This window comes from Sminthopsis crassicaudata, chromosome 3 (assembly GCF_048593235.1).
Source record: "Sminthopsis crassicaudata isolate SCR6 chromosome 3, ASM4859323v1, whole genome shotgun sequence".
Taxonomy (NCBI): Eukaryota; Metazoa; Chordata; class Mammalia; order Dasyuromorphia; family Dasyuridae; genus Sminthopsis; species Sminthopsis crassicaudata.
In genome coordinates this window covers 30,211,657-30,237,546 of record NC_133619.1, presented here as the reverse complement: position 1 = coordinate 30,237,546, position 25,890 = coordinate 30,211,657, and the positions used below count along the sequence as shown (strand labels likewise).

Genomic DNA, 25,890 nt, shown 5'->3' with positions numbered 1-25,890 from the left:
AACTGCCTCAGGAAAAAAAAAAAAATGGGATATTTAATTGATATAACTGGGAAAGAATTTGTGCTTTGCATTAAAAAAGAGTAAGAGGAAAAGAGAAGAAAGGAGAAAGACCTTCCCTTAGACTTATATCAAGCACAGGGAACCAAAAAAGGGGAAAACTTAACTTAATTAGTTCTAACCTAAAAAAAGACAAAAAAAAAAAAAAAAAAAAAAAAAAATTAGTGCCAAAGGATAGACTAAGAATCCAAAACCTAGGTCCTGATAACCTCAAGATAAAAGAGAAAACACCTCAAAGAGACCCAGCCTACTTGAAATCATTTTTTTAACCAAGGAATCAAGAGATTTCAGAGAAGAAACAATGAAACGATGCTGCCGACACAAACACATTCAGAAAATTCTACTTCATCTCTGGACAATACCTTCTGATCTCTTAATTTCTATTGCTATTTTGAAATAAGTTTTATCTGCATTGATTAAGTTCAATAAAGCAATTAATATATTGTTTAAGTTATTTGTGGAAATTCTCTATCCTTTATCAATCTCTTAAAATGTAGAGCACTTGAGGAAAAGCATCTATCTATTCCTAAACATATAATCTTCCTATTTATCAGTTGGACATGATCACTAGGATAGGACAATCTAACTTGACTTGGGATAAGAAAGCCACCTCTTAACTTCACTTGGTCTCAATGTTCAATAACCTTATTATGATGATGTCACATACCTCCAGACAATCATTGAAGAGAAAGAGAGTTACTTGTTCTCCTCGGTCACAGGGATGTTCACCCAAAGATATGGTTTCAACTCTCTGCACCAAGCTTCGGTGAGAGGACAAAAGGTTAGCCTGCATCAAATAAAGATACAAATATGAGGCCACTTGGTGTTTGGTCATACAAAAAGAAATTTTTAAACACTTGATAATAGTTTGTAATGACAGAAATCACAGGTTTCTATTACAACTGAAAAGTAAAACATTTTAAGAGACTGTAACAAAATAAAAAGACTTACTGGGCATCCATCTACTTCATAAACAACATCAAAAATTTGTTTTTGGGCTTCTGTTTTCCTTTTATCTTCATTAATATGTCTGCAAACATAAAAGAAAATTGTAGATTAAAAAAAAAAAATTAATTCTGATGCCCATAAGCAACATTCAGTGTAAAAAACAGGCAAAAACCTATCTCACTTTACAACAGAAAAGGCATCTACAAAGATATGCAAACTGTACAATATACGCTATTCCACAGATAACTAGCTAACTTACTTTACAAAGAATTCTTTTGGTGAATTTTTCAAACAAGTCAACTGTCTGTCACCCAATTTAAATCATGATTGAAAAGTTTAAGTTTAATTGAAAACATACCCATTCAGGCACATTACATATTACCTTACAAGTTTTATGAGCTATATATCCATGCATAACCTCATTTCTAAAGAGCAACATATTCCAAAACCCATAATACTACAACCTCTTTATATAGAGTTTCTAAATTTAGGAAGAAGCAGTCTATCTTATATAAATTTTAGGACATTGAGTAGGATTTAGGTTTCTTTCAGACAATTTCCTTTTAGGTTCTTACTAAGTGCTAATGAGATAATGAGATATTAGGTTCTAAGTGCTAAGTGGGTACTTAACAATTCTCTAGTTCTGGCCTTAAGGGGAGTTTTACCCCTTTGAACTTCTGGGGAGGAGCTTGCATGTTTAAGAGGACCAAGTTCATTGGTTGAAGTATTTTTTCCCAGAAGCCCCTAAGTTATTCCATGTCCATTCTCTGGGAGCAAGGAAGGGGAGTCTCTACTCTAGGTCAGAGTTGATAGCTGTCTACAGGAAGAAGAATCTGGCTGAGAGATTGAGTTGATACAGCAGATCTCCTCCCAGACAGCGATCAGCAGTTTCTGGAGACAACAGAACATTACAATTTCCCGATTCATATTCACTAAAGTTCATTTTACCTGTTATTAAAATATTTATGACCTTAATTACAAGTTAATATCGGTGACCATCTTTCCATTCTTATAAATAGGTTGTTCAAAAATGTCTAAGGCCTGGAGAATGAGAGCTCTACATTATCTCCACACTCCAGAGGTGCAACCTTTCAATAATTTCTATCTGCTACCAATTCAGCTACCCTCTTATGATGTTCATAAATATTTAAAGAATAATAACTTGGGTACCACAAAATTTTTTTGGTTCAAATTCACCTATGACTAAGAGAAAATCTCTAGAAATATAAACTTTCAATTTCCAGATGTCCCTTAAAACTTAACATTTTGTTAAAAATACTAATGGAAAACAATAAGGAAAAAAAGGCAAGAAGAAAAGGATGTTTATATCATGTATATTTTTTCTTTTGTTTCAGGATGGATAAGTCCCTTTGGTGCATCTGAGCTCAAAAGCAAATTCAGCATGGGAATATATATATATGAATAAAAAGATAAAAGTCTAACATCTCCAAATTTCTAAAACACTGTTAATTTATTTGCATGGACTCAAAATGTTTTTAGGACTAAGCTGACAATCTGCTATTTTCTAGTAAATGTATACTGGAATCGTTTATCATTATTTCACTGAAAATCATTGAAATTGTGCTGTGCCACAAAACACTAGTTATTAATATGTTCCCATTAATTAATTCCATCAATGCCATTTTAAACCTGCAGCAAAATTCCAAAATTAAAGTCAACTTACGTCATTACTTCCTTTAATGATCCAATAGCTCTTTCTAATGTATTCTTGTCAGGGTTATCATCTGCAGTATGTTTCTTAAGATCTTTAATAAAAAAGTTGTTTTACTACAATGAAAGATCTTCATGAACGGAGAGCCAAGAAAACAATATACCTAATGACTACAACAACGTAAATGGGGAAAAAAAAAAAAACCCACAAAAACCCCCAAAGGTGAATGTTGAGAAATTAAAACAAGGTGGACTCAAAGAAACTATGATTAAACACCCCCATTGCTTTACAGAGTGAGGAAGCCCATTAGTGGACCAAGGCCCACACTCAGACTTTTTCCAACGTATTGATTGTTTGAGTATCTTCCCCCTTTCCTTCCTTTTACTAAGATGAAAATGCAAATCTGCTTATATAGCAGAAGACTATTTAAGATGATATGACATCATAGAAAAATCTAGGTTAGGGTAGGGAAAAGAAAAAGGGAAAAAAGGAAAAGAAAAAAAGGTTCCTTCCATCAAATAACACTAATATGATTCATATTAGGACTAGAAATCTAGCATTTATCAAACAATTATGCAAATGTGACTCAAGAATATTTTTTCTTTAATAAAACACAGTATACTTATATACCAGATATAAAAATATATTTCCTTTTTGGTGACTCTAAATTTAGTATGCATATTTTAAATGAATTCAATCCTCAATAGTGCCAATTTCCTGACTGCTTAGGTTCTTATACTTGTCATGCTCCCTTTTCTAAAATACTGAAAGAAGAACTTATCTTAGGTTTCTACTTAAGGGGGTGGTGTGAGTGTGTGTGTGGTGTGGATTGTGTGTGTGTGTGTGGATCACTTCTGTGGCTCTAACCTCAAAAGTCCTGAAAAATCCCCAAAGTAAAACTCTATGAGCTACAAGGTCTCTACCCTATGGAATTGTCTTTTTTTTCTCTTTCTCATGAACCTCATGAGGATTATAATCTTATGCCTTCTAATTAAGGACATTTAAAAAGGTAGACATCTACAAATATACTGGCAATTTTTCTTTTGTTTGAAAATTCCATTCCCTAAAATATAATGAAACTGTATCACAAAAGTACCATTTAGAAGTAATGCAACACTTGGTAACCGCTGCACAGGTCGAATAAGTAGTTCAGCAAGGCTTTGACGCCCACATTCTGGTTTAGCTTGGTTAATCTAAAAAGAAATGACATTTTTTCATAATTATTACAAAGCAGAAAATAGTCACGTCAGCCAGTTAATAAGCATTTATTAAACCTACTATGTGCCATTCTTGGGGAACATAAAGAAAGGCAAAGGACTATCTGTCTCTTGAGGAGCTCAATCTCATCAAGAAAACAAGCAAACAAACACATATACATAAGATGAATTAGAAATAAATAACAAAGAGAAGGAACTAGAAGTAATAAAGATTGGAAGAGGCTTCCTATAGAAGGTGGGGTCTCAGCTGGAACTTAAAACAAGCCAGGGAAGCATAGAAGGAGAGCATTTCAAGCATGAAGGACACCCAGAAAAAAATACCTGGATATATGATATTGAGTGTCTGGTTCATACAAAAAGGCCCATATCAGAAGAGAAAAGCACAAATATCAAGAGATGCCAGTGATGAAATCAACAGACCCTAGCAATAAACAGACCACAGAGCATGAAAGACAGTGAGGAAGCTGAGAATGACCCCTAGTTGAAAGACTAGGAGACTGAGAGGGAAATAGCGGGAAAGTTTGGAAGGAGGTTTTTTTGGGGAAAAGTTATTGAGTTCAGTTTTTAAAAGTCAGCACAAAAATGAAATCCAACAACTCAAGATTCACATAAGTAGGCCTGATTATACTAAATGAAAGGAAGAAAATCATTTGCCCTTTTGTAGGTCCACTAAGTCCTAAAATTAGATCTACTATCTGAAATGGCATTCCAATAGGCTAGAAATAACTCAAAGAAGAAATCAGTTTAATAATTTCCTTAACTCTATTCAACATAACTTTTAAAATTACTATAAAAAAAAATCTAGTCTTCATATGATGTCACAGTTATATTGATATTTGATTCAAGAAATTTAAATTTTACAGTATTAAGAGTTTAAAAGATGCATATAGATTACCCAACTTGATATTTCACTGACTACAGACATCCCTGCCAAAAGATTAGCCTTCCCTTTAGAACAATTTTACTTTTGTATCTTTACTGGCACTATTAAATTACAAATGAGCTAACCCCACCTATCTCCTGGAGACAAGTATTTTCACTGCCCTTCACAAAGGACCTACTCACATTGACCTGACTTCTAAGCCTTTGATTTCCTTGGTAGATTGAGTTTCCAATGAGGACAATTCCTCTGCCAATAGAGCTGTGAAACTGGTCTGCACCTCTCTCTTCAGTCATGTAATTGGAGTGTGCTCAATGAGCTTTTGAGTTAGCGCTCTGCCCACTACACCAGTAGGGCAGCCTATTTATCCCCCAGCTCCTTCCTCTTTCCCTCAATCCTCCCCAATGCAAGCAATTAAAAATACGTGGGTAACTAGATGGTTCTTAATAGAGATACACTTGATTCTTGTTAGTAGGATTTTATGAAATGTCTTTCAAAAAAATAAATGATAGATTCACAAAAAATATACCACTTTACCTTTAGGAAAGCATGAAATCTTGGCTTCTGTTTTTCACACTTAACAATTGTTTCCTTACTCATTTCAAAGAAGTTTACAAAAGGAGGATAAATTTTTACCAAATCTTTTGACTGTGAGAGAGAAAAAAAAGCCAATAAATGTTTTATTTACTTTCTCTATACTCTATAAAATTATCACTTTCAAGTAATTAAAAAAAGTTACAATCTGACAAATATTACTCCTGAATTAATTGGTACCAACTTCTAATACCTACAGTTTACTCACTTACTTTTCAAGTAGGTTTGCAATGTGAATAAATTTGAAACAATCAAAATATAAGAAAATGTATCTCTATTTATAAACTAAGTAACAAAGTGACTGGCTGAACAAAAAAAGTTTGCATATGATACTAAAACAGAACATCTGAAAGGTGGAAAGAGCTGTAGGAAGAACACATAAAAAAGATCTTTGCCAAAAATTGGTGATGTGAAAACTTAGGGTTATTTTGATTCACTCTTTCCTTATTATTAGCGACTTAACATGGATAGTGAGAAAGAAAAGTTGATTATAAACTAAAAAAAATTAAAGTATTTGGAAAGTGTTAAGATTAAGGATAGTTTATTCACTTCAATAGCACTGAATCATTATGCTCCAATAAAGTATAACAAATTATGTTCATAATAATGATCTTCAACAAGAAAAAACATTATGATTCAATATTCTTTATACAGGACATCCCAAAAAGTCTTGGTCTGGCTAATAGCTTACAAGCAGACCAAGACTTTTTGGGATATAAGTATAAAAAAGCATAAGAGTATATATAATCTTCACAGAATTTTAAAGAAAGATTTTCCTCAATTGTCACTAAAATAACTTTCAATACTTATATAAGCTTCTATAATATGGACAAGTAACTTAAGTGGAATAGTGTCAGACAATATATTACTCTAAATAGGAAAATTAATCTTTTAGTAAGCACTCACATATTTCAGAAAGATGTCACCAATACTTTTGCGTTCATCCCAATTGATAATGAGTTCTTCAAGATCCTCCTGAAATACAAAATGGAGTATAACATTAAAGCTAACAATTTTTCACATTTACTTCTACATACACGTCTGAAAGAATCATTGATCTACAATGATGGATAGAATAAGCTATATCCAGAAAAGGAACACTGGGAAATGAGTGTAAACTGTGAGCATTGTTTTTGTTTTTTGTTTTGTTTCTCTTAGATTATTTTTACCTTCAGAATACAATCCTTCCTTTGCAACAACAACAACAACAACAAAATTCAGTTCTGCAAATATATATTGCACCTAGGATATACTATAAGATATTTAATATGTATGGGAATGCCTGCCATCTAGGGAAGGGGCGGAGGGAAGGAGGGGAAAAACTCAGAACAGAAGGGAGTACAAGGGATAATGTTGTAAAAAAAATAAATAAACAAATAAATAAATAAAATACCTATGCATATGTACTGTCAAAGAAAATATTATAATTATAAAAATTTAAAAAAAAGAATCATTGATCTAAACAGGAAGGATTTGTAAGACTATCATGTCCAGAGTTCTTAGCCTGTCATAGGTCACAGAACAGATCTGATGAAGCCTTTGGAAACTTTCTCAGAATAATTTTCTTAATTCATAAAATAAAATATATTGGATTACAAAAGAAATCTATTGTATTGCTATTCTGTCAATTCTGCAACTGAGGAACAGAGGCCCAGACAGTTTAGTACAGAATTATACCCAAGTAAGATTCCCTAAGAATTAGAATGGACCAAGCAGAAGATAATGAATGACTCAACAAGAATCAACAAGAAGAATTAAAGGCAAAAAATTAGAAATATAAGTTCTTTCATATAAAAAACATTTTAAAAAAATTGAAAACATCAGAGACTTTTAGAAAATACAATAAATTGTGGGGCAGCTAGGTGGTACAGTGGAGCAAGTGCCAATCCTGAAGTCATGAGGACCAGAAGACAAATCCAATGTCAGACCCTTACTAGGTTGGGTGACCCTGAGCAAGTCACTTAATCTACATGGTCTCAAAAAAAAGAAAAAGAAAATACAATGAATTATGCCTGCAACAACCGTAACATTTAACAAAATTAGTATTGTCTAAATTATTTCAAACTATCTGACAATGTTTCTCTCCTATTCAAACTCCAATGAACGCCCATTGTCTCCAAGGAGCTTTGTTTAGCTTTTAAAGCTAAACATACCAATCTGCTTTTCCCATCTCAGTACAGATAAATCTCCTTTCCTTTGTAATCTCATTCCATACAAGCTAAACCATCACTTCCTCAGGAACATAAAAGACTGAGATGGTGGAAAGAGGAAAAGCTAAGGATTTCGAACACTCTCTGGGGCCATTCAGATTCTGGTTATCATCCTGCCCACCAAACACCTCCTTTTGGCTCATAGCCTCCTGAGTACTCCAGAATGCTGGCCAGCTGATACTGCAAATAAGCTGCAACAACCACAAGCATTTCACCCAAACTATTTCCTACACCTCTAAATAGGAGAGTTTGGCAGGGGAACAACTAGGCATAACAAAGTCGGACAAAAACTCTTCTGACTTTTCTTTCTTTATTCCTGGCACAACCTGGTATTCAGTCACAAGTGATGAAAAAAGTGATTGATATATTAAAGAATGACTGGAATTGTCATCTATAACCTCCAAACCCAGCTAATGTACAAAGCATGGAAGAAAATCCAGTAATTTAAGTGCTACTTTTTAATTCTACCAGATGAGTGAAGTCTCTGAAGTCTAGAAGGAAAAAAAAAGTATCTTTTATGATCTTGACGATATTAAACTAGACAATGTATTTCAAAAATATTAGAGTAAAAAAAATTTATAATTACTGAATGGCTGTGTAATAACATGATTTTAACAATGAGCTATATGCCAAAAAATTTTGAATTCATAATAACAGTGTCAAGGCCAAAGAAATAAAGTATTAACTAAATAACCTATCTTATACCAAAATATAAAAAAAACAAGGTTTTGTTTGTTATTTGGTATAGAAAAAAAGGTCAAAGGGTAGTGAGCCCAAACCTTCCAGCACATCTATCAGAGACCTCTTTACAAGTTACCAATAATGTCTACTCAGACACAAATCATCCAATTTCAAATCCAGCTAAGCATATCATCAAGTCTACATCTCTTCATGTTTTCCATAAGAACATGAAAGACTGCCACAAGATAAGTTAATCTAGGTTGTCGTTTGTCCTTTGTTTCAAAGGGGATCAACAGTATCACAGAATGATGTCTTGAATTAGAGGCACAGTTGCACAAAATTGCCCACCTCATTCTCTTCCAGAGCCAAAGACCACCCTAATTAACTATTGAATGTGAGGTCTGTTGGCTCCCCAAAACCTATTTTAGTCTATCTGCCAAGATGGTTTTACTGGGGTATGCCTGCTGCACATGCTACAGCTACCTGGAGCCCCAGATGAGCATTCACTCACCTTTGTCAATAAGTAATATTGGTTAAATGCTGTTTGCAAGACATCACACAAAACAGTTTGCTAGGGTATCGCTACCACTGCACATGTACAGCTTCTTAGAAAGCTGGGTAAAGGTGAAAACCAAATATGGGCAAGTGAACTTGAAAAGAGCTTAGAAAAAGCCTCACACCAGTCTCATCTTTAAACAGCCCCTATAACGTCTCCAAAAAGATATTTCACATTTTCTTCCATTTTTTCATTCTTTTTAGTTTGTGTGACTGATTCTTGCTTTCTCACAGAGTCACTAGTTTTCATTTGCCCTGTTATGGTTTTTAATGTGTGATTTTTTTTCATTTAGCTTTTGTATCCCTTTTCCCATTTGGTTTATTCCACTTTTTAAGGAATTGTTGACAACTTTTTCCCTTCCTTTTCCAAAATTCTCTCATGCATATCTCTCATTTCCTTTTTTCTTCTACCTCTTTTATTTGCCTTTTAAAGTTTTCTAAGAGCACTTTCAAGAAGGCTTGAGACCAATTTACATCACTTTTTGAGATTTCTTCTATGGATATTTCATCCTCTGAGTTATCTGCCCTGTCACCATAGTAGTTTTCTATAGTCAGGGTTCTTTTCTCTTTCTTGATATTTTCTCTTTTTTCACTTTTATAGTAGAGCTTTATTCCTGGGATAAAGGTAGCCCTATCTCAACCTTCCTGCGCAGCTCTTTGGCTTTGGGCACAGAGGCCCCTTTTATTTGTAGGGGGTAGCTTTGCCTGCTCTGTTCAAGAAATAACTGGTTTCCAAGAATTTTCCTTCTGAGTTGAGACTGGAAGCTGCCCCACTGAATTGCTCCTCTACTGAAGCAGTCTTAGTTGCTGATTTGCTGTGATTAAGACCCTCTCATCTCAGTGGCTTTCCCAGAGTCTATCTGAGCCTTTTCATCCTAGTGCGACTGATCTTTCTTGAAGTTTTTCCAATCTATATTGAGCTGGAGAATGGTTTCATTCTGTCAGATTCTGTTCAGAGGCTTAGTTTCATGTAGTTTTAGAGGGAAACTGGGAGAGTTGGAACAGCTTTCTGGCTTTACTCGGCCATCTTGGCTTTACCCCTGGAAGTCTCCTGGATTATCCCATATACTTCTAAATCTAGGTAAACTTTATAATATTCACCCTATCAAGCATGCTAGTAACAAGGTTTAAAAAAAAAAAAAAAAAAAAAAGGCTGAGTTTGGCATAACTGGATCTTGATGAAGCCAAGTCAACTCTTTGTGATCATCACTTTTTCTTCTAGATAGATGTACAGAGTCAAAAAGATCCAAGTTCAAATACAGTCTCAAATTGGCTGTGTGACTTTACTATATATGTGCTTATTACTTCTCCTTCCTTTCCTTTAGCCTATACTTCTAGAATTTTACCAAAATTTGAATCGAGTTACTTCTTTTTGTGAAAAGCTTACTTTTTTACTCTTTTTTAAGGTCTACTCTATGTTCCCCATCTCCCAGTATGTCCCTAGCAGTGACTCAATAATCACAAGGCAAGGAATGTTTCATTTTTGTCCTTGTATCTCTAGACGATACACAGGTATTGAGTACAGCAGATGCTTAATAAATGCTTAACTGATCGATCAACTATGTCTTTCAATACTCTTGATTTGACGCACACTTAAGAAGAGCTTAAAAGCATTAAGTGTACCAAAATATTTGCTTATTATCTCATTCCTTATTTTGAGTTTTGATTTTCTGTTAAGCATTTTTGTCCTCTCCTTTCCAGAGATAATTTTCTCCTTAGCAGAGCAAAAAGAAAAAGAAGTTCCTTTTGTGCGATCCTCAGTTGACTGATTTATTTTAGCAGTGCTTCTTTTAAAAAAAACCTTCCCTTCTTCATTTGACATAATTTTTTGAAAACTCAGTTTAAATTAGGTTTTTTTTGGTCGAGGTACATGTGACCCACATCGATTTCTTTAGTTGCTCTCCTCCATCATCATTCATACAAATTTCTTTTTATTTCTAGAATTCCATCTCTCAATATTCTTCCATCTCTCTGGGCTGACTTCCTAGGATAATTTAACATCACAGCATACTATATACCTCCTCTCAGAACATATGGAAATATGATCTCTGAAAAGCGAATATGAATGTTAAGACTACGCCAGCTTTCCCCTTATTCACAATTCCCAAGGAGTGAATTCTCAACAGTGACAATGGAGATAGACAAATAATTGAGACTAAGAACTGTTCTTACTTTGGTTTTTGCTTTATTATAGAACCACCTATATCCTAATACTATTTTGCTAGCTTATAATATTAAATATATGTCAACAAATAAATACATATTAAGTGCTTATCACTCAAGGAAATTTTGAGGTAATAATATAAATGAAGAGCCAGCAGGTTAATGACTTTGGAATGATCATCCAACTAGTTAGGGATAAAAGTAAAATCAGAACCCAGGACTCCTACCATCTAGTCATGTTCTACTTCCACAAATTTTTAGGGCAAGATCTTCCTTGCAGACCTAACTCCATACCCAGTGTTCAAGAAATAAGAGTTCTTCAGTGTATCCTCAGATTCTATGAGACTTAACTTTTACTTGTGTAAGAACTATGAATAGTGTAAGAACTATCATTTTAGGCTCATTGTACATTTCATTTGCATTAATTTTTCATTTTACCTATTGGTATTACTTTATATTATAATTTTACTTTATATTTTATATATGTTTATAATTACTTTATATTATAATTTTAAAATATTCACCACCTACATTATAAAACACCTCATTATAAAGAGGAAATTATATTGCTCAGAAAATATTTCTTACTTCAAACCGCTTTCCCAATTATTTCACAATATGAGATCTTAAGATTTTGAGGACCACTACTTTGGGAAAAAATGCTGGCAAACTTTTAAATCTTTATTAAAGGAACAATGAAAAGAAAAATGAATCCGAAACATTAAGCATTCTGGTCTGATACAAAGGGCTTAGACGAGTTATAGATACTTGATTAGAAATCATGTCATGAAACAAAGTATCTTTTTTTGGATTATGTACATACTTGATGGCCTAAGTGGAGAGAAACTAGAAATAGAGAAGTAGCTGGGTGGCTCAGTAGGCTAAGCCTGGAGTCAAGAAAATCCAAGTTCAAATCAGACCTCAGACACTCACCAGCTATGTTATCCTGGACAAGTCACTTAACCTGTTTGCCTTAATCCATTAAAGGAGATGACAAATAACCCCAGTATCTTTGCCAAGAAAAAACAACACGGGATCACAAAGAATCAGACACAACTATATGATGGAACAACAACAAACAGTAGCCCTCTAGTACAGTAATTGTCAAACTTCAGCAAAACTAATATTAAAGAAAACCCAAAATAGAAATAAAGGACAAAGAAAACACTAACAGGAGGATACCTTCAATCTTCATTATTTAGGTTGCTAAGATTAAAAGAAAAGTAATAGGCACATGTCACAGATGTACACCTCCAGGAACAATAAAGTTCATTCAAAGTGGGAAGAAAGGAAATGAGGTAATTTTAGGAATAAAATGCTACTACACCAACTAAAGCACCAAAAGGAATTCTTATGAGGTGTGCACTACTATATAATCCTTTTCAAGGCCTTTAAAAAAGATTAAATGTGCTATGTGTGCTGTAGGGAAGTTTACCTTTATTTTGGTGTGGACATCAAAGATATCAGGAATGCTACCAAAGATGGCCTTAATCTCTTCTGGAGCAAGGATGGGTCCTCCACGTTGGCCTTCCTCTTCCAATGGAACCTGAAATAACTAAAGCAAGGAAAAATAGGCTCAACGGCTATGAAAAATAGTGATTGATATATGTATGATATAAGTAGGAATAAAAAAAACAAAGATAACACTCTATCCCAACTTCTCCCAAAATAAAAAGAATGTTTTTCTTTTTCCTTCATGATATTTACAAATATATCTGTACGCTTGATCAGGTACATATTTTAGCCTAATAGTACATCAGATTTTATTGAGTTAATCATGTAGTCCCAGTATTAAAAGAATATCACATAGTCACATAATAATTTTTATTTCATCTTCAAGTTGTTAGCCAACTAGAAGGCTAAGCATGAATTTATGCTATTCTAAAAAAAAAAAAAAAAGAAAAAGAAAAGGAAAAGTTCTGACATTTAGAAGCATTTCTAAAATGTTTAATATATTGGTTAATTCTACGATGTTTTCTCCCTTTTCTCTGAATTTTTACTTCTATGTTTTAAAAGATGATTTTCTGGTAAAGAGAGACATATTGAGAAATAATGGTTATGCAAAGCAAAAAGTTGTCAACAAATATATAAACAACTTCTAGAAATCCACTTTTAAAATATTTAATGTTTATAATTGCCTAATTTTAAAAAATATTCTTGCCCTATTGACAGCTAATGTTTACTGAAAATTTACTCAAAGCATTAAAGGAAACTTTATGAGTTCAAAGTTAATTACTCATAGAGTACTTCTCTATTGATATACTAATAATAACATAAATAACCGGTGGTTCATCCAACAGTCAAGCTGGGACCAGTCTATCAGAACACCTCTAGTACAACTACAAACTCAAAGACAGCTCAGAGCCATCATGAAATTCTAACATATACTAGAAAGCAAAAATGTTATGTTAGAAATCCCCCTGAAAGTAGGATGCATGGTTTAGGCTGCAATCTTTCAAATGAAAGCTTTCATAAATTCATGTTTAGCCTTTTAGAATATGAATACTTATCTTTCTTAATATATTCCCTAGGCTTCTGAGAAGACAATGATGATGATAACATTTCAACAGAACTTTAAGGTCTGTAAAGAGCATGTTATTTGACTTGATTCTCATATCTGATCGTTGAAGCAACTCTCAAAGGTATGCTCCATTTTACAGATAAGGAAACAGACTTTTAGTGATTATGTGATTGCCTATAGTCATATAGCTAGTAAGTGTTTGAGGTCAGGTATGAATTCATGTTTTCCTGACTCTGAGCAAATAGGTGGCACAGTGATTTGAGGGCCAGACCTGAAGTTAGGAAGAGTCACCTCCCCAAGTTCAAACCTGGCCTCAGATACTTATTAGTCCTGTGATCGCCAGTCACTTAACCCTGTTTGCCCCAGTTTCCTGGAAAATGAAATGGCAAAGCACTGTAGGACCTTTTGCAAGAAAATCCCAAATAGGAAGTAAAAAGAACGAATTCTTAATTTGAAATCTTCTACTCTATTAGTAGCAGCACTCAATATAGGTGAATTTATTTCCTATGCTAATTAGAACTGTTATCCCCACCCCCCCCCCAGCATTTTCTCAAGACCTAAAAGAATTTACACCAAGTTTTTAACCATTTATCAACAATTATAAACATTCCAAGGTATAAAAAAAGAAAACATCCTGGGTTTAACTGGGGTTCCAATTTCTTTGCCCCCAAATGCCAAATGTATCCTGCTTTCCAGTCAAGAACGGCCATGTTTATGTTCACAGGACCCGAGTAATTTACAGCCTCACTGAATCAGCAGTGCTTCTGCCTCCAAAGCTGCCTAATGAATAATGACCATGCAAAAGACTGCTACAGAAGAGCTTCATGCACCCCATTTACCAAGTTCTAATGTAAACAGTGAATGGGAAAAGATGTCCAATGCCAGATTATCCCTGGGACTCCAAACATGCTTCTTTTAGAAAGTCAGGTGGACCTTTATGAGGGCCTCTTCAGATCAGTGATGAGTTGCATTAAATACATCGTATGTGAACAGAAGCCCTATTCCTCCAAGATCATAATTTCTGAAATCTACCATTGTGCTGATTGCTTTCAGAGTAATAGGTTTTTTAGTCACTAGTTGCAATTCTAGTCGTACAAATTTTAGCATCATAATTGTAGATTCCTTCTTTTTCCCCCTTAGTGCATAAATTTTGAATTTTACACCAGAAACACTCAAAACAAACAAGCCCTACCAATTTGAACTTACTTGAATAATTGTTGCGAGTATATTTACATAATTACTTTCAGTCTGATAAAGTTCTTTTGCAACCTGCCACCTTGCTGATTGCTTTGGAGGTACCGGAGTAGAATTTTTAGAAGGCTTAGTACAAGATTTTGGTGTTTCTAAAAAAAAATTTAAAATAAAACAAGTTTAAAAACTGCTAAATGTTTCAGTAAAACAAAGGTACTCATTTAACAATAAGTTCAAAACAAGTTAAGTCTTACAAATATACCTAAATCAGTATTTATAGGTGTGAATAGTGCTTCATATCCTTAAACTGTCATTTCGACTGATTCTCACAATTTAACAAGGTACTAAGAATCCCCAATTCAGTAAGAAAATCAGAGAAAAAGTTTGTGACATTTTAAAAAGAAACCACACAGCAAGTACCAGGGCCAGGCCTTAGAAATCAGATTTCTTCACTTTTAACTTAGTGTTATTTTCCCTACAGAGAGTCCTAACAAACTAGTTTCCATATCAAAATTTCCATATTCTGAAAATTTCTTTTAACTGTACCATATTTAATATTCAGTATCAATACATTTTGTAAATTTTCCTTCATTTACTATTGTATGATTGAAATGTTAGGTAGCATGTCTTTCAAAAATAAATTCCTTATTTGTGTATAAAACTATACCCTATAATGTGAAAATGCTAATCATAACTTTAAAAATTGTATGTTTTAACAGTCCTCAAATTCTTTTAGAAGAAAGCATAAGTTTTTTTAAGGAAAACTTGCTAATCAAAAGCTCAAACAGGTCTTTTACAAAAATTAATTTTCTCTGCCACAAAAGGAAACCTATTTTTTTTTTATTACTAACATCTTTTGCATGAAACCCAAGTAAAGTGGCTTTAAAAAGACCAAGCCCTCAACAACTACTTGATGGGTAAAAAAAAAAAAAAAAGAAAAAAAAAATCAATCAACATCCTTTTATTCCATAGTTACCCAGAAACCCATAGTTTAAGATGCTGCACAGGACACAGTAAGGTTGTATAAGGCATGGTCCCTTCTTGGACACAATATAAAAAATATCCCATAAAAGGTGGGCTGCCTATGCCTTGCCAATCAAATCTAAACTTTTCCTTTGAGAGAAGAGAAAACTGAGTCTTTGTGCAGCTGTCATCCCAGTACTGCCCAAAGTAGGAAAACCAAGTTCTCAGCAAGTGAGATGAAGATGGCTGCTAGTAGCCACATTTTACATTCTATTCAAAGATCAAGTGATCTGCCCAAGTTTGCCTTATTAAAATAGAAGATCTGGTGTTAGGATTACAAGGTGATAACTCAGGTTGTCTAGGCAATTCTCTAACTCAGAATTCACACCTTTGGTTCAGGCCTTTAAAGGGAGTTTACACCTTTGGAATTCTGAGGGAGAGTTTACATGTTTAAAGGAATTTGCACCTTTAGAGGGAACAAGTTCATTGGTTGAAATGTTTCTCACAAGTTCCATTGAGTTCTCACTAGCCCATTCTCTGCTAGAATAAAAGAGGAGGGCAGTAGGGCAAGGGGTGAGTCTGACTGGGAGATTGAGTTTAGACGGTGGTCTGCAAAGAGAGTCGAGGCTGGGAGAGTGAGTTGAGACAGCAGTCTGGAAGGATAACTTAGAGATGACCAGACCTTTACAATCTGGGATTCAAATTAAGTGTTTTTACCGCACTCCTGCTACGTCCCTAAATACTGCTCAGAAAACTAGAGGAAAGAAGGAGCACTTTTATTTTACGGATGACAGCACATGTGGAAAAATGCCTCTCACATTCAAAGTCTATCTAGACTGAGGGAGAACACAGAGGACTAGAGGGATAAATGTTAAAGCAGAAGGAAGGGTTTGAATCCTGCCTCAGACATGAGCTAAATGATCTCACCTCAATCACTTTCCCTCTGAAAATGGGTTTCCTTATACCAACATTTCTTGTTCTCACCAAGGAGAAAGTGCTTGCAAATCTTAAAGCACTATATCAGTGTGAAGTGCTATTTTTGCATGGTGAAGTATTTTATTGAAGAGTAACAGCAGTTTGGACAGAAGCTCAAGACTAGGGGAAGCTTTTAACAAAAGACTTGTGTGTTTACATGTTTGTGTTTTTAAGGAAATATATTTGTAATAGTAGTAACAACAAACATTTATATGGCATTTTAAAGTTTGTAAAGCACTTTATTTCATTTGATCATAACTACTCCAGGTGTTATGAAAATGAGGTTCCAAACTAATTTGCCCAGAATCACCCTGATAACTCTAAGTGCATTAAGTCTTATTATTTCATGCTACCTCTCAAAGCAGATGTGAGTGTGTGAATTAAAGGGAAGAGTTGAAGGCACAAAATAGAAGGAATAAACAGCACAACACAGTACAAGGTGTTTCCAAATAATAGGTATAAATACCTCACCATTTTTATTTTGAGCAATTATTTAATTAAAACACAAAATAACAGCTAAAATAATATGCTTCTTCATACAAGATTTGTTTAGTCACTAGAATCCCAATCAATAGATCAGAATATTCCAATTTTCTTTTTGAGTATTTCTTCCAGATTACCTATTAGAAATTGGTGGGGAAACCTATCCTCGATAAGTGCAGAATTCACCTAATTAGAAATTAAATCACTGAGCATGTATAATGATGTCACAAAAATTCATGTGATTATTCTCAAAGTATGTTATATGCATAAATATTTTTTTAAATATCAATCAAAAATCATTTCTATCATTGAGAAAAAAATTTGATGTTTTATGAAATCTGAAAATAAAGAACTCAGGTCTTCAGGAAAAAACAAAACAAAACAAGAATATTTCCTTTCAAAGGAGGTCAGAAAATTTGTTCCTTTCAGATATAAATGAAGCACCAATAACAAAAAAATCATCACCAAATATATTGTTCACAATACTATATATTGGGAAAACAAAATAAAACTAAACTAAATAAAAGATAAAAACAACTGTTTTGTACTCAGAAGGACATGTATATTTATTCTGGTAATGATTTCACAGCCCACTGCTTCTTTACCTACCCCAGGAAAAACACTGAAGTAAGAGAAATACCACCAAAAGAGCCCAGTAAGGCAATTGACCTGGGAAATTCGAGTCCCTTTTCCATCATAATCAGAGATGAAGATCAAGGTATTTGGTGGTAATGAGAGGTACATTGGTCCTAGTCTTTTACTATTTTTATTATACTTCAATCTTTAATAGATCTTGTTAGTTGACACTGTGCAGATTTCTCAATCTCCCAGAGCTTTCTAGAATGTCTAGAAAGAATGTCACTGTTAGAGAAAAGAAATTATTCAATCTTTTTTCAAAGTTGAAACACAATTTTCCTTTCCTTTTTTTTTTTTTTTGAGAGGCAGAGTAAGGAAAGATTTTTATACAAAAATTGTAACTGCCACTTTGATTAGTATATATATTTCCAGCAACCTGTTTTCAAGAGAAAAAATTATCTAAAGCTCTGTTGATTGACTTCCTACATTTTCCTTTTGTGTATAACTACTACTTAATGATCTGATCAGAGGTAGCAGGCTAACTATTTAAACTTTTCAATGACAATCACTTACTTAAATGATTTGAAAAGAAACCTAGTTATTTAACAAAGCTTAAAGATAGAAATCTTCAACTCTTTCCTTACCCACCCATTTCTTCATCTAAATAATCCCCTTCATTGGCAATTTTTCCCACTATGGGATGTTTCTTGAAATTTAATCCTGAGTCATTAGCTCTTTTCACCCATTACATTTTCTCTATATATCATGTTTACTTTTTTGGTTTCATCCAAAGCATTTATCAGGATGGTCCCCAAATCTCTTTATTTTAGCTATAGTTATGTATCCCAGTTCCATTTTTACACTTTAAAACAATTTGCTATCATATCCAATGTTCCTACTGTATAACAACCAAACACCAACCTTTATCTCCCAACTTTTACATTCATAATAATGATATCATCATCTGTATAGTATTCTGGTTCAAGAACTTAATTATTATTAATACTTTCCAATCTCTCACTCCCACTGAGTCTTTTAGTACCTTCTTTTCCTTTTCATTGAGAGGCATTCATTTTTTTTCTTTCCAAACCTACTACTTGCTCTCCTTACAATTAACATTAGTATCCTTATATATACTTTCTCTAATTCATCTCAAATTAAGACATCTCTTTAATCACCTTTTTTCTACACACTGAAAGACCTCCAAATGTTGTTCCCTGAAGGACAAAATAAATGAGTTCTGCTATCTGATTTCCATGGTCTTCTAGAACATGACTGTGCTTTGCAGGCTTTTATTTCCTATTTCTCTAAAATAACTATGATTCTTGCAAATAAATTTACTGCTTGTTTTAATATGTTTTCGTGCTTTCCCATCTCCCTATTTAAATTTGACCCATCCCTAAGTTTCTAGCTCAAATAATTCCCCAAAATATATTACACAGCATATTCACAATCCATTATCCACTTTGTTAATTAATCACATATTTTGCAATATGTCTTATGATGGTATATTATATTACATCCTTTGTATCTGTATGCCTTCATCTTTTCTATTTTATGGATGGCATGAAAACAGGAACTATGTCTTAAAATTTTTATATTCCCTAAGATCCTTAATGTTCTGCTTTTCACATTATAGATAACCACAGGTCTTTTCTTAATCAAACTGACTACAATAGAAATATGTGGAGACTGTTTCCACTTACCTATACACTAACAAGATATGTATTTTAGATTCAAAATGAATTTATTAAATTATACTTTACCTCCATAGCTAGTACTGGACTCTGGTGTGTTGGAGATATCCAGTAGTGACCCTATAGAAAGGGAATGCTCAGCTGATGGGCGTTTACGAGGGGGAAATGGTGATATATCAGTTTCTCTTGCCAGCTGAGCAAGTGTCTCTTTTAAACGCCGTCTCTTACGATTGCTATTTGGGGTACTCAAAGAAAGGAGTGACACTGATTTCTTGAGTTCAGGAGTATTAGCCTAAAATTGAACATAAATGCTCTTTATTAGTTATAAAAGCATGAAAAAAATATATGTGTATATATTACATACATATATAACACATGCACACTAACCAGATTGTAGCCCATTTATACAAAATTGCATATTTATTTCATACAAGCCTGAAGAATAATAAGATTCAATAGTAAATAAAGAATTGTAATTGCCTAATAGTAACATTTTAGCATTCTAAAGTAAGTTTTTCAATTTTATGTGAGGAATATAGGAACTTTAAAAAAAAACTCATAAAAGGTTCTCCATTAGATTTTATGATTCTGAATTTATTAATATGATTGTTTTCATTTATGCCTTAAGGAAAAATGTTATTTTGTATCTAATTTTAAATTATTTTCTATGAAAGCTAAGGGATTTTGACATATAGGTTCATATATTTCAGAGTTCTTGTCCTTGAGGTAAGAATTATGAAGTAATAAAGATTAAAAGATTATCTATACCATTTAATATACATTTTCTCTGAATGCAAGAAGAAATAATTTTTTATACCTTTTCATATAAATACATAGATTCTCCAGCTCTGGCATCCATCTGAATACTGCCCCAGAACCACTGAAAAGGATCAAAAAAAAAAAAAAAATTCAACACAGAAGACCTGAAATCTATAGTACAGAATAGAATTTGAGTACATAAATGTTCTTAAATAAAAAGCAATGCATTTAGAAATAACAAATGGATAAAAATCATTGTATCAAATACTTGTTAAAAAAATGTTTGACATCTAAGTAAAATGTATAATACACATACATTTATAAGACCGTGTAATTAATCAAAGAATAAAAGGCCAAAGGATAATAAAAATATAAATGAACCACCATACAAAAGTGTGTCAAATGTCTATTAACTATTAGAAAAATAGACATTTTAAAATTTACATTTAAAACTAAAGGAACTCTTTATCAGGAAAAACATTTCTCCTGATATCCAATAAAATACCAAAAGAATTACTAGCATGGCTATAAGTTTAAAAAGAAAAGAAAAAAAAAAAATCACAATATTATTTTGTTGATGAAGTTATCAAATTATTATACCCAATTTATCTGTGGAAAATTTAGGTTTATTAGGGAATATACATATTTTTTCTATTAACTGCTATCATTCAGCACTAAAAAAAAAATGTAAATTATTTCTATTAAAAAATTTAAATTGCTTTTACAACTATTTAATTTGATCTTCACACCAACTATGTGACATAGATGCTAATATTATCCCTATTTCACAAATAAGGAAACTGAAGCAGTGAGGTTAAGACATTTGCTCTGACAGATAAAAACTATTCTCAAAAACTGAGAAATGATATAATCTCAGGGTTTCCTGATTACTTGTGTTCTGTGCTCTACCCCACTACACCATCTACCTGTTTACTATTTCTGGGCTCCCTGATCCCATTACTGGATCTATGCCTCAAAGTCAAAGAAAAATTCTTTGCAAAAATATTCTTAGTTCTTAGGAACTTTATTCAAAGAATGAAAAAGCATTTTATGAAAAAAATTTAGTAAGCACTTACTGTATGCAAATCATTGTAATTTTGAGAATACAAAGAAAAAACCAAGTTAGTGCATAAAACAGTAAGTGATTAATATTTATTTATTGATATATATTTCTTGATTAATATATATTTATTTTATTATATTTATTTATTGATTAATATATATTTATTAATATATATTTATTAAAGGAGCTGTCACATTTCACAAGGGAAGACTACCTTGCAGAAGGTTTCTGTTTCTGGTCAGATGAAGATGCCCATGGGTTCTTAAAGTACAGCAGTAAAGCATTGGAAATTTTTAGCAATATTTCAATTGATAAAAATCATGTATTTTTCTTACACTGACTCATTTGACAGTGACAAAGACTGCAGTGATAAGCTATTCCCATCTTTCACTACCTTTGTCCGTTTGTTGACTATGATATAAAATTGTTTCAATTTGGATTTCGTTATTAATTTTTTGGGGGGGAGGGGAGCTGAGGCAATTGGGGTTAAGTGACTTACCCAGGGTCACACAACTAATAAGTGTTAAGTGTCTGAGACCAAATTTGAACTCAGGTCCTCCTGACTTTATGACTGGTGCTCTATCCACTGCAATACCCAGCTGTCCCTCATTATTAACAATTGAAAGAATCCTTCAAATAACAACTGTTTATATGCTTTGCTTCAAACAGTTTGTTTACAGTTGTTTACAGTTATATACAGTTATTAACTTTCTGATATTTGGAACAAATTTTTTTTTCTAGGTGATCACTTCCTTTCTCATCCTAGCTATGGTATGTTTTGTAAAGGTAAAGAACTGGAAACAAAGCATCAACTAGTTCAGAATTACATGAAATGATATAAAAGTGAAGTAAAAAGATTATATATAACTATATATATTATATGTATATTATATATATATTATATATATATATATATATAAAGATTATAAATATAAACAATGATTGCAAAATACAGTATAACAAAACAACCTGAACTTCAGGAAATTATGCTGACCAAGCATGGTCTAAAAAAAGATCTAACTGAGAAGACATCTCTTCCATCTCTTTCTGGGAAACTCTGGTTAGCTTTCTTTTTCTCTTTTTTACAATGGCTGGGCAATAGCTGGAGGTAAGGTACAAGGACGGAAAGGGAAACAAAATGTTGCTAAGTTATATTGGTTGGAATTTCATAAAACAATTATCAGGTCTGGATTAAAAAAAAAAATCAAATAATGAATATGGGAAAATTCAAATATGGAATCTTTTATAAAGATAAAGACAACAATAAATCCATGCTATAAATATAGGAAGTAAAACAATGATGAAAAGTAGTAGACTTTTAAATGATCATTAACTTTCAAAGACATGTACAATCATTTACAATTTTGTTTTTAATTTCATTTATATTTCTTCTCAACGTCTCCACGTCTAAATAAGAACTTGCCAATGGAAGTTTAAATAACCTTTTCTACACTCCAGTGACTTCTCTATCAGGGCAGAGCCCAAACCAGTCATGTGTCTCAGCACTCTTGCCTGAGGGCAGCTGGGCAGGATGCAGAGTGCTTTCTCCTAGGGTAGTTCTTCAGCAGCAGACCATCAGCTTTTTTCTTTTAGTAACCATTTCGCTCTAACAGATCTCTGTTGTAGTGCCTAATCTTTCTCCAGACTGAAGAACCAGGCTGCAGGACTTGGCTTGATCTTGTTAACAGGTATTTCTTGGATGCCAGCAAAGTACAGGAGCTGGCTGGCTTGTCAATCCTCACTCTTGGTACAAGACAAACTTTATCTTACTTACAACATACCTAGATAATATATATATTTTTAAAAGTTTAACAAGCATAAGAATTACTTGCCTCTTGTTTTACAACATAAAGTTTCTTTGAAGGTTCAAACGGAAGCTCTTTTATTGCATTTTCTTCAACTATAAGATGGGTGCATCGCTCATCTCCAACTGGTAAATACTGACCTCCTAAAGTTAAAGGGAAGATCCCACAATGATTCAAGCATTTCTTTCCCAATCCAAATATTTAATAGAATGAAATAACACCAGATAAGGGGAAAAAATTAATTTCTTATGATTCATCCCTATTTAATTGTATCAAATAATACCACCTTGCATTTCAGTCATTTCTTCCATATTAGCCTTCTCCTCATCTGAGAATCCCAGAAAACTCAGCATGCAATCTTGAAATGGAGGAACTTTAAATTCATTTATAAATTCATCAGCTGCAGCACAGAAATCCCTAAACACAAAGAAAACCAAAAATCATACCTTAAAATATCTGCCCTGGGCATCAAGCTGGGCACTAGGGAGACTGACCAAAAAAAAAAAAAAAAAAAAAAAGTCAGTTCCTGGTTCCTAATGCTTTTAAATACAGTGTTGGGAGAAGAGGCAGAAGAAATCAAGAAAGGCTTCATGTAGAAGGTGGCATTTAGCTTGGACTAGAATGAAGTAAGACAGCATATAGAAGATACTAGCAAAAGGAATATATAGAGAAATCCTATGAGAGCCACATGATGAACAAGGACAGAAACGTGAAGCTTGGAAAGGAGATTGAAGTCATATGGAAGTTTTAAAAGCTAATAAGCTTGAGGACTTCAGACTCAATCCCAGAGGCAACAGAAAATGAAGTTACTGATGTGGGAAGTGACTTGGTCAGACTAGAGGATAAAGAACACCCCTTTAGCAGCAATGTGCAAGATGGACTAAGGTGGAGAAGAGTTCTCAGGAATAACTCAGACAGGAGATGACTATGATAGTCTAGGCAAAAAGAGCTGAACTTGGGCAGTGACTATGCAGTTAGCTAGAAGAGAATCTAAAAAGAAAAAAGAAAAGCTGTAAAGATAGAAATGTGAATATTTGACACCTAAATGGCTATGTGAAATGAAGGGGAAGTTAAAGGGAGTCAAAAATGATTTACCTAGATGGTGAACTCAGGACTCTGGAAGGGGACTCTAAGGGGAAACACAAATTTGGAAGAGCCACGAGGAGAGGAGCTAAATCCAAATTGGAAATGTTAAATTAGATCAAATTTATAAAATTATAATAATTGCTAAGAGGTACTGCAACGTGAATAGTCAAAAAAACAGCTCATCTCATTCTGAAGTAGAAATTGAATGTTGTCATTTATTTTGCTATGAATGGCGTCTTAAAAAAATTCCAATCAATGCTCTGAAATATTTTATATGAATTCTAAAGAATGTTAAAATCTGCCAACAGTTTAAAACAGTAAAACAAAATAATTAAAACCTACATATAACCTAGAACCTTGTCCTTCCTTCTACTCTCTTCCTATCCAGCACTCTAAGCAGTTCCCATCACCCAACTGGTCTTGTAGTTCTACAGAAGTTCTCTACCCTCCCATCAACTAGCTTTCATAATACTGATAAAGACTTGGTCCTATCTCCTCTCTCCTCAAAAAAAATCTTTGAAATCTTCCTATCCAAACTCCTCCACCCAGTAGGCAAGGAGTATAATAATCTGCTGTCTCCTCATACCACTTACTAAAACAGTCTACATAATGGGGGGGCACAAACTAAGGTGGCAGCAGCCAAAATAATGAAAAAGGAGAGGATAGGAGAAAGATTGCCAAGATACAAATGATAGCACTTGGCAAATGATTCAATGGGGAGACAAATAAGAGTCTGTAATACATTATATTAAAAATTCCCAGGTTGATTCTGAGAAGATACCAGTGATATACAACAAATCTTTGATTGTGGGGCCTTTCCTTTCCATGTCAATCTCCTTAGATTATGGTATCTTAATTTTTCCATGAAATCTTAAATTTCTTTGCTCAGGAAATAAGGCTACATTTAAACTAATGCATGGTATATCCATTTTACTTTAACATATTTAACATGTATTGGACTACCTACCATTTAGGGGAGAGGGTGAGGTAAAGGAGAGGAAAAGTTGGAACAGAAGGTTTTACAAGGGTCAATATTGAAAAATTACACATACATATGTTTTCTAAATAAAAAGCTATAATAATAAAACAAACAACAACAATAAAAACAAAAACAATTTAAATACTTAAATAAAACACCTACTGTTCATTTCTCCTTTCCCAGGCCTGAAAAATCCATTCTGGCTTCATAATAGGAGTCCCTAGACTAACAGCAACCTAAAATAAGCAAAATCATTATTAACAATAATGATGTGTCATTAATTAATTAAAGGATATTCATCTTACATAGCTTAATTTAATTATAATGAAATTATAAATTAGCTTACATGAATTCCTAATGTTACTCACATAATTTTGAAACAACATATATGGAATATATCACACACATACACATAAAAAAAACCCATAAATTTCATATCATAAAGGTAAAGAATTTATGATTTTAAAAACTTCCAAAAGTCTAATTATTTTCCTGCAGTAGAATTTATTTTAGTGAACAGAGATGTCCCCAGCCAAAACAAGGTGGTGGCAAAGTCTGCCATCACCACTTCCTTTATCTCTAGACCAAAAATGACACTATGGATTGTGACCCCACATAGGATATGAAAAATATGGCAACATAAAAGGTTTCTGAATGCAACAACCAAAAGAAAATCATGTTATGTTGCACAGCTTTACCGCAACCATGATTCTGAACACATAAAATGCATACTTTGCCCTGCAACATGCATGAACACTGCTAGAAACACCTAGGCTCAGATTCAAGATGCAATCACATCAAGATTTCTCTAGCAA

At 33.3% G+C, this 25,890-nt stretch overlaps 1 protein-coding gene across 4 annotated transcripts in view; it reads right to left on the bottom strand.

The window, feature by feature from the left end:
- Positions 1-25,890, bottom strand: part of ECT2 (epithelial cell transforming 2) — a 53,040-nt gene that overhangs the window by 11,998 nt on the left and 15,152 nt on the right. For all 4 annotated transcript variants that reach the window (XM_074298204.1, XM_074298203.1, XM_074298201.1 and 1 more), the window contains 13 exons: positions 25,238-25,311; positions 23,297-23,427; positions 23,038-23,153; positions 20,201-20,263; positions 19,453-19,675; positions 14,705-14,841; positions 12,413-12,532; positions 6,275-6,343; positions 5,312-5,422; positions 3,774-3,870; positions 2,690-2,771; positions 1,009-1,087; positions 725-844 (listed from right to left, as the gene is read on the bottom strand). In XM_074298204.1, coding sequence (XP_074154305.1) covers positions 725-844; positions 1,009-1,087; positions 2,690-2,771; positions 3,774-3,870; positions 5,312-5,422; positions 6,275-6,343; positions 12,413-12,532; positions 14,705-14,841; positions 19,453-19,675; positions 20,201-20,263; positions 23,038-23,153; positions 23,297-23,427; positions 25,238-25,311 — 1,422 coding nt within the window. The remainder of the gene's footprint in view (positions 1-724; positions 845-1,008; positions 1,088-2,689; positions 2,772-3,773; positions 3,871-5,311; positions 5,423-6,274; positions 6,344-12,412; positions 12,533-14,704; positions 14,842-19,452; positions 19,676-20,200; positions 20,264-23,037; positions 23,154-23,296; positions 23,428-25,237; positions 25,312-25,890) is intronic.